This window comes from Chaetura pelagica, unplaced genomic scaffold (genome assembly GCF_000747805.2).
Source record: "Chaetura pelagica isolate M959 unplaced genomic scaffold, ChaPel_1.0 scaffold123, whole genome shotgun sequence".
Classification (NCBI taxonomy): domain Eukaryota; kingdom Metazoa; phylum Chordata; class Aves; order Apodiformes; family Apodidae; genus Chaetura; species Chaetura pelagica.
In genome coordinates this window covers 529,700-542,559 of record NW_009953295.1, presented here as the reverse complement: position 1 = coordinate 542,559, position 12,860 = coordinate 529,700, and the positions used below count along the sequence as shown (strand labels likewise).

The 12,860-nt window shown below is 40.2% G+C and overlaps 1 protein-coding gene across 1 annotated transcript in view; it reads right to left on the bottom strand.

Moving 5' to 3' along the window:
- Window positions 1–1,828: 1,828 nt before the first annotated feature.
- Window positions 1,829–12,860, bottom strand: part of TMEM182 (transmembrane protein 182) — a 24,682-nt gene continuing 13,650 nt past the window's right edge. Inside the window, exon 5 of the mRNA XM_009997887.1 lies at window positions 1,829–2,052. Within this exon, the coding sequence (XP_009996189.1) occupies window positions 1,829–2,052 (224 nt within the window). The remainder of the gene's footprint in view (window positions 2,053–12,860) is intronic.

The following is a 12,860-nucleotide window of genomic DNA, read 5'->3' as shown; positions in this document are numbered from 1 at the left end:
GTATACAGCTTTCAAATGCATACAGAAAAGAGAAAAGTCTAACAGAAGAAGTTAAGTTTTTACATGTACAGACTAGCACCAGGTCACTGTTCATGGCAATTTTCTTTGCTCTCGTCCTCTTCCCATGGATGCTGCATGAACAACTGCACTCTATTTTTATAAAGTGCAGACATGTTTGCTTGTATTAAAGCTAAGGCAAGTAGTGGAAAACAGGAGAGGAGGTAGATTGAATTACTGTGTCTGAATGTTTGTTTTCCCCTCCACCTTGTACCATTCCCCACAAGCAGAAGCAAAAGAAAGATATTAAAAGACAAATGTATAAAATGTTGATTTGTCCCACTTCTTGTTGGGCTCTTGGTTGCAGAAATTTTTTGCCTTCCTCTGTTTGCAAAACTGCAAAAATGCCTCTAATAGTTCAATATGAAGAACCACAGGTTTACTCTCTAAAGAATTAACAACTAGTTGAGACTATGCCTTTTAGTGATGCTTTCAGTATTCATAACAGCTGTGGAATTAAGCATTATGAACAAGAAGAAACCAACATGCAGTCTTTATTTTTCCCCAGCAGTCCCAAAATATTCTGCATTGAGTTACAAAGTGAAAACCAACATACTCTCAGATGGATTTAATTTCAGCTTGGGCCAAAGGCCAGACAGAGTTTCCCCATTGTTAAAACTCCACCCCATCTTTTCCATACCATGCATACAGACCCATTCTCACCCATCTTCCAAACATGCACACACACAGCACACCAAGGACCAGCCACTCCTACAATATAGAACCAAATCTATCTCCCCTGCTGTCTTAGCTAGGCACATTGCTTTCTCTGGGATGACCAGTAGGTAAGGTGGATTTGGTCTACAATGTGGATTTTTAAATTTTAGGAAAATTAAGGCTACATAAAACATACACTTTCATGTCCTAGATATTGCCTTCATAATAAACCTTTTTTAAATAAAAAGTAATTTTACACAACCAGGAAAATATTTGGTGAAGGAGCCAATTATTCCATTAAAAAAAAAAAAAAAAAGGGTTAAAACTTGACTAAAATATTAATGCTGTAATTCAAAATACAATTTTGGCATAATTTCAGCAAGTGATTTAGCTATGGCATATTGGTGTAGAGAATCATGCAACAAACATGGATTTCAACATACATAAGTATACAGCTTTCAAATGCATACAGAAAAGAGAAAAGTCTAACAGAAGAAGTTAAGTTTTTACATGTACAGACTAGCACCAGGTCACTGTTCATGGCAATTTTCTTTGCTCTCGTCCTCTTCCCATGGATGCTGCATGAACAACTGCACTCTATTTTTATAAAGTGCAGACATGTTTGCTTGTATTAAAGCTAAGGCAAGTAGTGGAAAACAGGAGAGGAGGTAGATTGAATTACTGTGTCTGAATGTTTGTTTTCCCCTCCACCTTGTACCATTCCCCACAAGCAGAAGCAAAAGAAAGATATTAAAAGACAAATGTATAAAATGTTGATTTGTCCCACTTCTTGTTGGGCTCTTGGTTGCAGAAATTTTTTGCCTTCCTCTGTTTGCAAAACTGCAAAAATGCCTCTAATAGTTCAATATGAAGAACCACAGGTTTACTCTCTAAAGAATTAACAACTAGTTGAGACTAAAGGTGGTTTCTTCCTTTATTGAGTTTTGTGTTCTTCCTGTATTGAGTTTTGTGTCCTTTACTCTTTAACAAGTAACAAAAGCCTGCCTGCACACTTAGAAGTGCCATAATGGTAATAATGTATAAAATTGTGTTCCAGTTTACAGCTGTAATGAAGTTTCACTAGGATTCCTGTATTCCCTTCAGTAGTGTATGACTAGTCTGAGTGCAAATAAATGGCACGTCCTACCAACATGAACAGAATTCCTGCTAATAATGCAAAAAACACTCCTATGGGAGCCAGCATAAAAGACCAGCCATAGTGTACGTAAACAGCAAAGTCTGGGCAATCCATTTTTTTCATGTTTGTGTAGTTTTCCAGATCAGCCATCGCCTGGACCCAGATGACATACATCACGACTACCAGCGAAAACAAGACACCTGGAAAAGAAACATCAGGTTTAACAACAGAGTGTGAGATAAATGCTGGGCACATTTACTGTAACACCTAGAAAGCCAGCAATACTTGAGGCCCAAATCTGCAAGGCAACAGTCAGCCACCACTGGATAGTATTTGCCTCTGGCTTCTTCCAACAACCATTATCTCCAGCTTGTTTTGCACTGCCAGGCATCATCCCACAACAAAAGATACACCTGGTTTTGGTAGGTAGACTGAAACACGTGTGTTTAGGGACAAAAATCAGGCAGGTATTTCCTGTTTTGAATTCAGGAGACAAGGGAGGGGAAAGGAGGGGACATGGGATGGGATGGCCCGGAAAAAATACCTACTTTGGCTTCCCAGATTCTGCCATTGTTCCTAACAGAGTCTTTTGGATGAAATATGAGAAGGGGAAAGGGGTGGGAAATCTTTCTATCAATCATCTTCACCACTCTACATTTCCTTCTTTTTCTTATGAAAAGGGCTTTGTTTGAAACATACTACCTTCAGAGTATTCTACTAAAATATTTTGCAAACAAATTCAGGTGTAATGAATTAAAAATCCTCCACATTAGAAAATAAATTCCTGATATAGGAAAAAGAAATAACAATAGTGACATAAGAGCTATGAAACAGACTATCAGTATTAACCTCAGATTGGATACAGCAGTTTCCTGGAATTAATCCACCACATAATTCACAGCCTTTTCTCAACCACTCCTCTGAAAGGCCTTCGGATTGTTTACACATGCTAGTAACAGGAGCACATGTCCTTACAAACTTTGTTAATCTCTTTGTTACTATGCACCAGAAGGAGATATAAAAAAGTGCTTCCCAAAGTATCATTTGCATTCCTAATATTTCATTTCACTTTAGAGGAACGTGGACTCTTGAGAAATGCAAGCCTGCAGCACAGATGCTCTAGCAGATCTGAGGGCACAAGCCTGAATTTTTTGCATACTCCAGCCTGTACCCACTTGCTCCCTGAGCTCCAGCTGTCACAGCGCAGTTACAGCAGCAGGACTATCCCAACATTATTTATATTTAGGGAACATCATCCTATCATGTTTTTATCCCAGGATGTTTAGGTGTCTCATTAAAACCATCAACCAGCACATATTACTGGGAACACTTAATGCCAAACTTGAGTCAACAGGCCACAGACTGTAAGCCAAAAGTATTTGCTGTCTCTTCCCCATTCTCCTAAATACTTGGAATGCAAACTTGAATGAATGTGACACTTGTGCCAAAACCCACAAATGCACTTTGTAAGCACCCATGGATAAGCATTTGCTTCCAGAATAATCTGTCCTGGTAAGCTTTCATGGTTATCTTGCCCATCCCCAACCTTAGATGCTGCCTCATCACCTCCTTTCCCTGCCCTTCCTACATGCTTGCAAGGATGCAATGCTTGTCATCACTCCCTCATTTGCTTCAGGCAAAATCGGACAGCTTAGCTGAAGTAGTTTAAATTGGTGAGCTGGTGACATTCTTGTTGGTGTTTTATTGTCAAAATGTAATAGCTTTACATTCTGGACATCCTGAACATCTGGGAGCTGAGAGCTCGCAACTCAATATTTGGGAACACTGCCTTTTGAAGCCCACCAAAAAATGAGCTGAAGTAGTTAACCTGAGGCATAGTCAAAACGTGACTGGAAATCCCAAAGGACCTGCAATTTTTATGAGGCTGACATAAAGGACAAAAACTAAATAAAAAAGGATGCAGACATGTTTCCAGCCTAAGAAATATACTTCCAGGATTACAATTTTTGCTAGGGCTCAAATTTCTAACAAAGTTTAAAAGTTTTAAAAAAAAAACCCAACAATACTCAACTCTAAGAGATACAGATTTAATCTTGAAAGTATTTTACTGAAGTAAAATTCAATTCTGATGGAATTTAGTGTGACTGTATTGAACCTTTAACTGGTGAAACAATCAGTAAGAAAGATCACCTTAGGGCCAGACATAAAGAAGGAGAAATTAAATTGAAGAGTCTCAAAATACAAGTTAAACTGAGTGGAAGATTCCTATAACAGAGTATCTAATGGTAACAGATAATGTAGGAAATACAGGAAAATTAGAACCAAACAGGGTAACTGTTTGGTAACTTTTGATGCAAAAAAAATAATTAAAAATTCAGGGCCAAATCCATAAATGGAGTTATTAGAGACATGAAATTTGTTCAAGGTTTCAAAACTTTAAAAAAACCTCAACAACATAGCCCAAAAATATGGCAAAATCCATATGAACATTGGAATGTAACTCTTCAGATGGCTGTGCCTGTGCATTTTCATGTCACTAGTCTTCTATTTATCCTCTACATCGGGGCATACTTAGTCCAAAACAATAATAACTACAGAAAGTACTGACGTACATTCCCTTTCTGTAGCAGTGTGTAAGTGTAACCAGGCCTTGCACATCTGGAATGCTTTTGACCTCCAGCACCATGGGCAGACACAAAGCTGCATAGCATCTGCCATTAAAAAAAGACTCATTCAGGTGCTTTAATCTCAAAGTGGGCACCTGTCTTTGGGCACTCTGAAGCAACACATTCTAGGTCGTTAAACAAGGTGAAGTGCAAGGTCCTGCACATGGGTCAGGCTACTCCTGAGACAAACACAGGCTGGGTGGAGAATGGATTGAGAGCAGCCCTGAGGAGAAGCACTTAGGGGTGTTGGTTGATGAGAACCACAACACTGAGGGCAACAAAGGTAATTGGGGGATTGGCGCAGCTCTCTTACAAGGAAAGGCTGAGAGAGCTGGGACTCTTTAGCCTTGATAAAGGTTGAGAGGAAAACTTGTGAATGCCTATAAGTATCTAAAGGGCAGGTGCAAGGATGGAGACAGACTCTTTTCAGCCTCCCAGTGACAGGAAGAGGAGCAATGAACGCAAGCTGTAACATAGGAAATTCCATTTAAATATGAGAAAAAACATCTTTATGGTGAGGGTGCCAGAGCACTGGAACAGGCTGCCCAGGGACGCTGTGGAGTCACCTTCTCTGTAGATACTCAAAACCTACCTGCATGCAGTCCTGTGTAATGTGCTGTAGGCAATCCTGCTTTAGTGGGGGAGTTGGACTAGATGATCTGTAGAGGCCCTTTCTAACTCGGACAACTCTATGATTCTATGAGCTGTCAATGTGTGCTTGCAGCCCAGAAAGCCAACCATATTCTGGGCTGCATCAAAGGAAGCATGGCCAGCAGGTCGAGGGAGGTGATTCTCTGCTCCACTCTCATGCGACCCCACCTGGAGTGTTCAGGGGCCCCCAACACAAGAAGGACATGGAGCTGTTGGAGCAAGTCCAGAGGAGGGCTACAAAGATTATCAGAGAGATGGAGAACCTCTCCTATTAGGACATGCTGAAAGAGTTGGTTTTGCTCAGCCTGGAGAAGAGAAGTCTCTGAGAATACCTTATACCAGCCTTGCAGAACTTAAAAGGGCCTACAGGAAAGCTTGGTAGGGACTTCTTACAAGGGCTTGTAGTGATAGGACAAGGGGTAATGGTTTCAAACTGGAAGAGGTTAGATTTAACCTCTAACATTAGGAAGACGTTCTTCAGTGGGAGTGTGATGAGACACTGGAACAGGTTGCCCAGAGAAAGTGTGGCTGGAATGCTTCCTTCCCTGGCAGTGTTCAAGCCCTGGCTGGATGGGGCTTTGAGTAACCTGGTCTAGTGGGAGGTGCCCTCCCATGGCAGGGAGGTTGGAACTAGATGATCTTTAAGGTCCATTCCAGCCCAAACCATTATATGATCCTGGGACTGAACTGGAGTGAATTCCATGTAGATATAAAACAGCCAGCCAGTGCTGCCAGTGGCAAAACAACTTCAGGGAAGCTGATATCCATCGGGTGATTTCACAGCAAGCTGCTAATACCTGTGTGTGGCAAATTGTTGGGTATGTAAATTTGCTAAAGAAATGTATGTCAAGCAGAGATAAATGTCTGTCTTTAAAAGAAAGAAAAAGGAAGAATATGTAAACCCTCTTAGTTAATTAAGGCACTGGAGGAGTATTTAAGGGTTCTCACTATCTGCTAATGGAGGCTAATTAGTAGGTATATTGCTTAGCGTGTTCTTGAAGGGTAGAATCAGGTTAAGTAAAAACCAACCATGTCCTGTTGCCTCCAACAGCATTGAATTCATTAATGCTCCTTTTGTCTAATTTTCACAGAGTTCTGATTTCGTGGGAGTGAAGCACTTTAACAGGAGCTAACTGAGGCTCCTGCATGTTACCAATATTAACAGAGAAAAAAAGAAAACAGAAACATTTCTTAACAGGTAGACTCCCTCTTTTGTCCCTTTGGTTTTGTTTCCTAAGATGTTAGAGTACATTAGAAGCAGCAGCAAGAGCAGGGAAGCAGATCTTGTACTTCTATTATCACTAATGCATCTGCTTAAACTGTTTGATGTTTAGGGCCAGAGGCATTAGTTCCTTCCTATCCACTAAACACTTGAGCTTGTGCTTAAATTTAAGCATATGTGCAAGTTTCTTTGACTTAAAGAGTTTTTCCTCCTGGCATCCACACTGATTGCATCAAAATACCTTCTTCAAAGGCGAGTTAGGAGCTTAATGAATGTTTACCAGAGGTTAAATATGTATCTGATTGTTGGAGTCCAAAAAAAAAAATACTGTTTCTTTTCAGATTATATGATTTCACGGCTGTTTGCATTGTCTTATTTTCACAAAAGGCTGGGATACTAATGGTTCAAGAAAGGTTTGAAGAAAAAGCTGCATCAAGAATAGAATAAAAAAACTTCTGCAGCATACTGAGTCGCATGTAAAATTCAGATACACATAATGTGTGAAGCATTTTTTACAGGCCACAAGGTATCAATTTTGTCTATGCACCAGGAACAGTAATAGTCATGTCAAATAATAGTCAGCACATTATATGCTTTTTACAAAAATATAGATCAAAAGCTCCACTTATCTCCATTTTGTAGAAAGAAAAATGAGGCATAGAAACTACTAATCTGATATTCAGATGTTCTAAGTATCCAAGCTCTGGTCTTGACTCTTGCTCCTCAAAGCCAAGGCACATACTTGCTTAACACGTAAGACATACCGCAGCAGAGTTGCTAATAAATAGAAGACTTCTGCTTCGTGCGCTATTTCTGCAGCTCTCTGCTTTGGTCATTTACAACAGTTGGTGAGGTACCATCCAATGAAGTGTACTTAAACAAAAGGAAAGGCATTGGACTGAAGGCCAAATGCAATATTACTAAGCAATTGTCTATCTTGGCCTGCTGAAGTCTTTCAAACCAGGTTCTGTCCCTGCAAAATCTCTCTGCCTTATTCTATGTGCAGGGAATATGGTATTCTTGAAGAAAGATCACGTATTACAAAAAGTTTTAAACTAGGCTATTTCTTTATATTGCCACAATCACAAGATTTGAACTCAATTCTGAAGAATTTATTATGATCACTAGAATACTAGTAACTCAGAAACATCAGAAGAGTCCATGTAAAACTGAAGAGAAGTCAGAATTAGAGTCGTTACTGCTGGAGAGCATTTTCTTAGATACATTTTATGCATATTTTGGAAAACAATAGGGAGAATTCCTCTACTTATATACATACACTACTGCTATTACATCCTACTTCTGCATCCACAAGTTTGCCTCATTAGCTTGTCTCCTTCCTGCAGAATATTAGTCATGCCAGTAAGACTTGCAAAAGCATCCTTTACAAGTGTAGTAGGAATGCCTGTCCATGATGAAGAAGAATATACTAAAATGAATATATATTTATTCTGGAAAATCTGTTCCTGTGGACTTGTACTGACTATCTATTGTGAACGTCATGAACTCTCACAGCCAAGGCGAATTTACTGATTTTGAAAGAAACCTTCACAATTTCATAAAGCAAATGTTCTTAGAAACAAATGTACTACAAAGTATTTCTACATTTTCAGCATTTAGACCTTTTGCATAGTCTGCAGGTGTCCATTTGCCCTTGCCTTTTAGTGAATATAAAATAAAACAGAAGTTGCATGAATCAGGAATGATGGGGAAATTATTCCTAGAACTTGAAATATGTCTGAGAGAGATTAAGACAAATAAATACTTCCCTTCTCCTCCTTTTTCTTTCCTTTCTTTCCATTTTGCATTTTTTTAAGAACACACATGTTTGATACACAGCTCTGTGCAGTGTGATAAGACACGGACTTCTCGGAGGTCATTCTTTTCTGTCTTTTGCATTTATTCTTTTGAATTCCTTTCAAACAAATACTTGCACATATTGCAGAGGAGAAAGAATACAGAACCTTTAGAAATGTCTGTGAATTCAAGAAGCAGCTTGCTGGCCTTTAGTACTTATTCTTCCCACATAGAAATGCCTTTCACTTGTCAATGGTGAATGGCTGTTTATGGCATGAATCTTTTACTATGCAGACACGAAGACAACAGGTGCTGGAAAGACTGAAGTGAGCTTTTTACTTGTGCCTAGAAGTTTAGAACTCTTTATCTCACTTGAGAAAAACTTGTGTATGTGTGCATATTTTTTTTTTCAGTTGCATTTTTCTGTCCTTGTCCTTATTACAGATTCTACCACCTACCTTGGCCTCCTGTGTCCTTTACTTAAAAAGTATGGTTGACATTCCACTCTGATGTACATGCAGAGGATCTTACTTAAGAGTTATGGTAGCTGGCACAGATCTCTAAAGACAGATTTTTGTCCTCATCTAAGAGCTAGAATTAAAATATCAGCTTTTTTTCACTCTTTTGGTAGGAAGCAGAAGTCATACTTGTACTTCTAACATTTCTTCTTCACAAGGCTGTGATTCGGTAATATTCTGTGCAAATCCTGGGGGCTAGCTTGCTTGACATCAGTACAAGAGGATGGTTTCCACCATCCAGACAGGAACAGGCCTAAGGTAATTACAGATGTTACTGAAGGCTGCTCTAAGTGATTAATTTATGGTATCTTTCCTTCTTTTCCTGTGACCTTTGAAGCAACTGTAAGGCTTCTCGCAGTTATTCTTACAGCACTACTACTGCAGCTGCTCTTGGTCCATCTTCTGATACTACAGGCATGGAGGGGAGGTTGCAAAGACAGCACCCAAGCCACTGACTGTGGTATCAGGAACTTATATGGACTGTTTCCCCTATCTGCAGTTTAACCTTTAACCTCAGGTAGTAAATGTAGTTACAAAGCTTAACAGGGAAAGCTGCTAGTCAGTGAGATGCCACCAATGCTAATAATTGTGTGTCTCTCTCAATTTGTGGTAGTTCAACTGCACAGCTCAATAAGAGAAGTCTTAAAGATCAGGATGAACAAAAGGCATGTTTATGACTCTGTCATGGACCAGACATCAGAATTTCTCTGTGTGTAGGTTTCCTGCTTTTCTGGGACCCAGACATATGACACTGTGGAGAGACTTCTGATGCTGTTTTGCCACCAGTGGTGCTGGCAGAGAAACTTTGTGCCCTTGAGGGTAATTACAGGGTGAATGACAGGGAGCCCAGGTGATTATGGTCTCAAACCTGCTGCTTAATGGATAACAAATGGGCAAAAGATGGCATACACTTTGCATCAGCTCCCAGCTTCATAGCTAGCATCCCAAACAGAGCTTTAGCTTCTGTGACCATGGGACACTCTTTGAGAAATGAGGACTGCTGGAGAGTTGAGATCCAACAGACAAGGTGGGAAAAGAGCAACAAGCTCAGTAATCTTATGAGGAGACAAAAACAAGGACTGCTGGCAGATGGACATCAAAGCCTCCAGATTAGCAGGGTGAAGGGAATGGAGAGCATATGCATGGACAGAGCAATGAGGGATGCTCATACACTTCCACTGAGAAAGCAGCACAACTGAAAGCTCACCTGAAATGCCTGTATACACATGAATTAAGTGTTGGAATAACACAGAAGGAATTGAAGTTCATGCTGGCACTGGATAATGGATGATACCACTGCAGTTGCAGACATGATGAGAAAGCTTGCTTGATTGGAGTGCTTTGCTGAATGGATACAGACTCTTTAAGAACAGGCAGCTAAGACAGGGTAGGATTGCTGCAGTCTGCACAAAGAAGTATCTTGAATGGACAGAGATCTCCTAAGTAACGGAAGATTATGGGTTAAGGCCAATAAGGTGGACAAAAATGGCGTGGGAATGGTGGGAATCTGCTACAGGCTGCCCAATGAAGAGGAAATGGACTGGAAAAACACTTATGATTTTTGGTTCTCATGAAGGACTCAGTTATCCCATTATGTTCTAGAATGGCAAGATTGCAGTGTGCAAGTAACCAAGGAGGGATCATGAAGGATAACTTTTTGAAACACGTGTGAAACAGACGAACTAAGGAAAGTGTTTTGCTAGATTTGCTACTCACAAATATGGAAAAATTGGTCAGGAATATGATAGATGGTGTTAGCTGTAGCTGTAATGGCCATGAAATAGCAAAGTTCAGTATCCTAGGAGAAATACGGAAAGTGAGTAGGAGATTAAAGACCTATAACTTCAGGAGAACGGACTTCAGCCTATTCAGGGAATGGGGAGGCAGGATCCCAAGGGAGGCTGCCTTGACAGGCAAGGGCTGCTCAGAAGGACAAAGGAAGCCTTGAAGAGCAAAAGGGGCCCAGAAGAACTGTTTGTTCCTCACAGGCAAAATCCTTAAAGCACAAGATAGAGCGATGGAGGACATGGAGAGGCTGAGTAAGCTGAGGAGTTTTAGTCTGGAGAAAATAAAAACAGTCTTTGTCTCCCTAAATGGAATTACAGAGAAGATAGTTATAGACTCTTCAGAGATGTACACACTGGAAGAATGAGACAAAGTGGTCACAAGCTGCAGCAAGGACAATTTCAGGTGGATATAAGCAAAAAAAAAAAAATATTTTTCACAATCAAGTTCATCAGACTGGGACAAGTGCCAAAATCTGGTGTGGAATATCAATTATGTGAGATTTTTAGAACTTGACTGGATAGTGCTTTCAGCTGCCTAGTGTAACTTTGAAGCCAGGGCTGCTTTGAAAGGGAGGTCAGACTTGATTGCCACAAAAGGCTGTTTCCAAACGATATTTATGCTATGTCACTCAGGATCTCTGTTTAGGCTCCTTCCATAGGTCACTCTAGAAGGAAAGTATATCTGCTTTTACATGAATAAGGTGAATTGTCCCTCTGTGAGTGTTTCTTACTGTTGACAATAGAAGTTTAAGCAGTTGTGCATACAAATCACTTAGCTCTTGGATGATCCCCAATAACTTCTTCAGCTGCTCTCTGAACCCTAAGATGGCACAGCAGACCATTCTACAAGCTTCTTTTTTGTTAGCTACAAAAGGATACAGATACTTCAGTCCAATAACAGGTATTCAAATGGATTAATCTAGGTTTTTTCTTTGAAGATGTAAAAGTAAGTGGGGAAATTATGGATCTTCCTATTTTCTTCTTCCAGACTTCCACAGAACAACCATCTTCTCAAACTTCTTTCCAGAAGCCTACTATTCTCCACAGCATAACAGCTACTTGGACATTGTGGTAAGACAGTAAACTGAGTTGTTGCCCAAGACATCCCACAGGGCATAGCTTTAACTACTGACAATGCAAAGTCTTTATAAGCCCTTCTTATGTCTATATCGTGTCTCCCTCAGTATTATTTTACTTCACGATATAATTAAACCCAGGCCTTGGCTTTTTGGGTATACTGACTTGGGAGAAAAGCTGAGAGAAACTAACTTCTTTTGTATGTTTTTGTGGGTGATCTGAAGCGCTATACAGGATGATAGCTACAGTTACGACCTTCCCCAAGCAGCCCTGCCCTATTTGTGTGACTGGGAGTAGAGGCAGAAGAGCTCAGTGAGGAACAAGGTCCCCTTATTCAAGCCAACACATCTTATTCAAAGAAAATGGCTCCAGGGTCCTGTATTCTGCTGCCACCACTTCCTTTTGGGCAAATCATAGTAGGATTTTGTTTAATATCTCCACTTTCAACATCAATGGTAATAATAAAAATAACACAGCTCTTCTCTGGTTCTCTGACTGAGAACAGTGCTGAAGTTGAAAGATCTATATGGAGAGACAGTAAAAACACAGGATTTCTCTTGAAGAACAGCTGCTCTACAGGGACCAAGGGTGACAGGGGCAAAGAGACAGTTCAAGGGACCTAACTTTCCCCTGCATAAATGAGAGCAGATGGACTGACCCAGAGCAGAGAACACACACTTTGCTTTGCACCTCCGCCCACTGGGGTTCCTGGTGTCTTTCAAGTGTTTTTTTCCCTTCTTAATAGCCTCTGTAACTTTCTAGTGACAGCTGAGGTTTTTCACAGATTAGAAATACAGAAAAAGAGCAGGACTCACAAGGGCTCTTACCCTGCAAAACAGTAACAAAAAGCATTGAAATACCTTAGGATTTCCATCAGACTGTAAATATTTTTTGCATATCTTTTTAAAAGTTGTGAAGGACTAATTCTCAAGGGATCATATACAACTATGGAGTGGAGGAGAGTTTTCAACAAAAATATTATAAAATACTTCCCACACTTTACTGAGGGTCCTTTAAAAGGGAATAATGATCATTAGCTGCGTATGAAGGGCTGTGAGGTGAAGTGGGTAAGCAAGGTCAACAGGTCAGTAACAGGAATAGAAAGAGAGCCCAGGCCTTTTGGTCCTGACATGAGTGGTTCTACCCCATAGCACAATACTGCTCTCATAGGATTGCCTCTCATCAGGCTTTAGACAAAAGAGAACAGTGATTGAGCACTTACTATCATTTACATCCTACACAACTGATCTTTCACACCAGTGTGACATCTTCCCAGACTTTTTAAGGTTAACAGAACAGCATCCCAGAGAGTTGCCCATACCTGCTGAA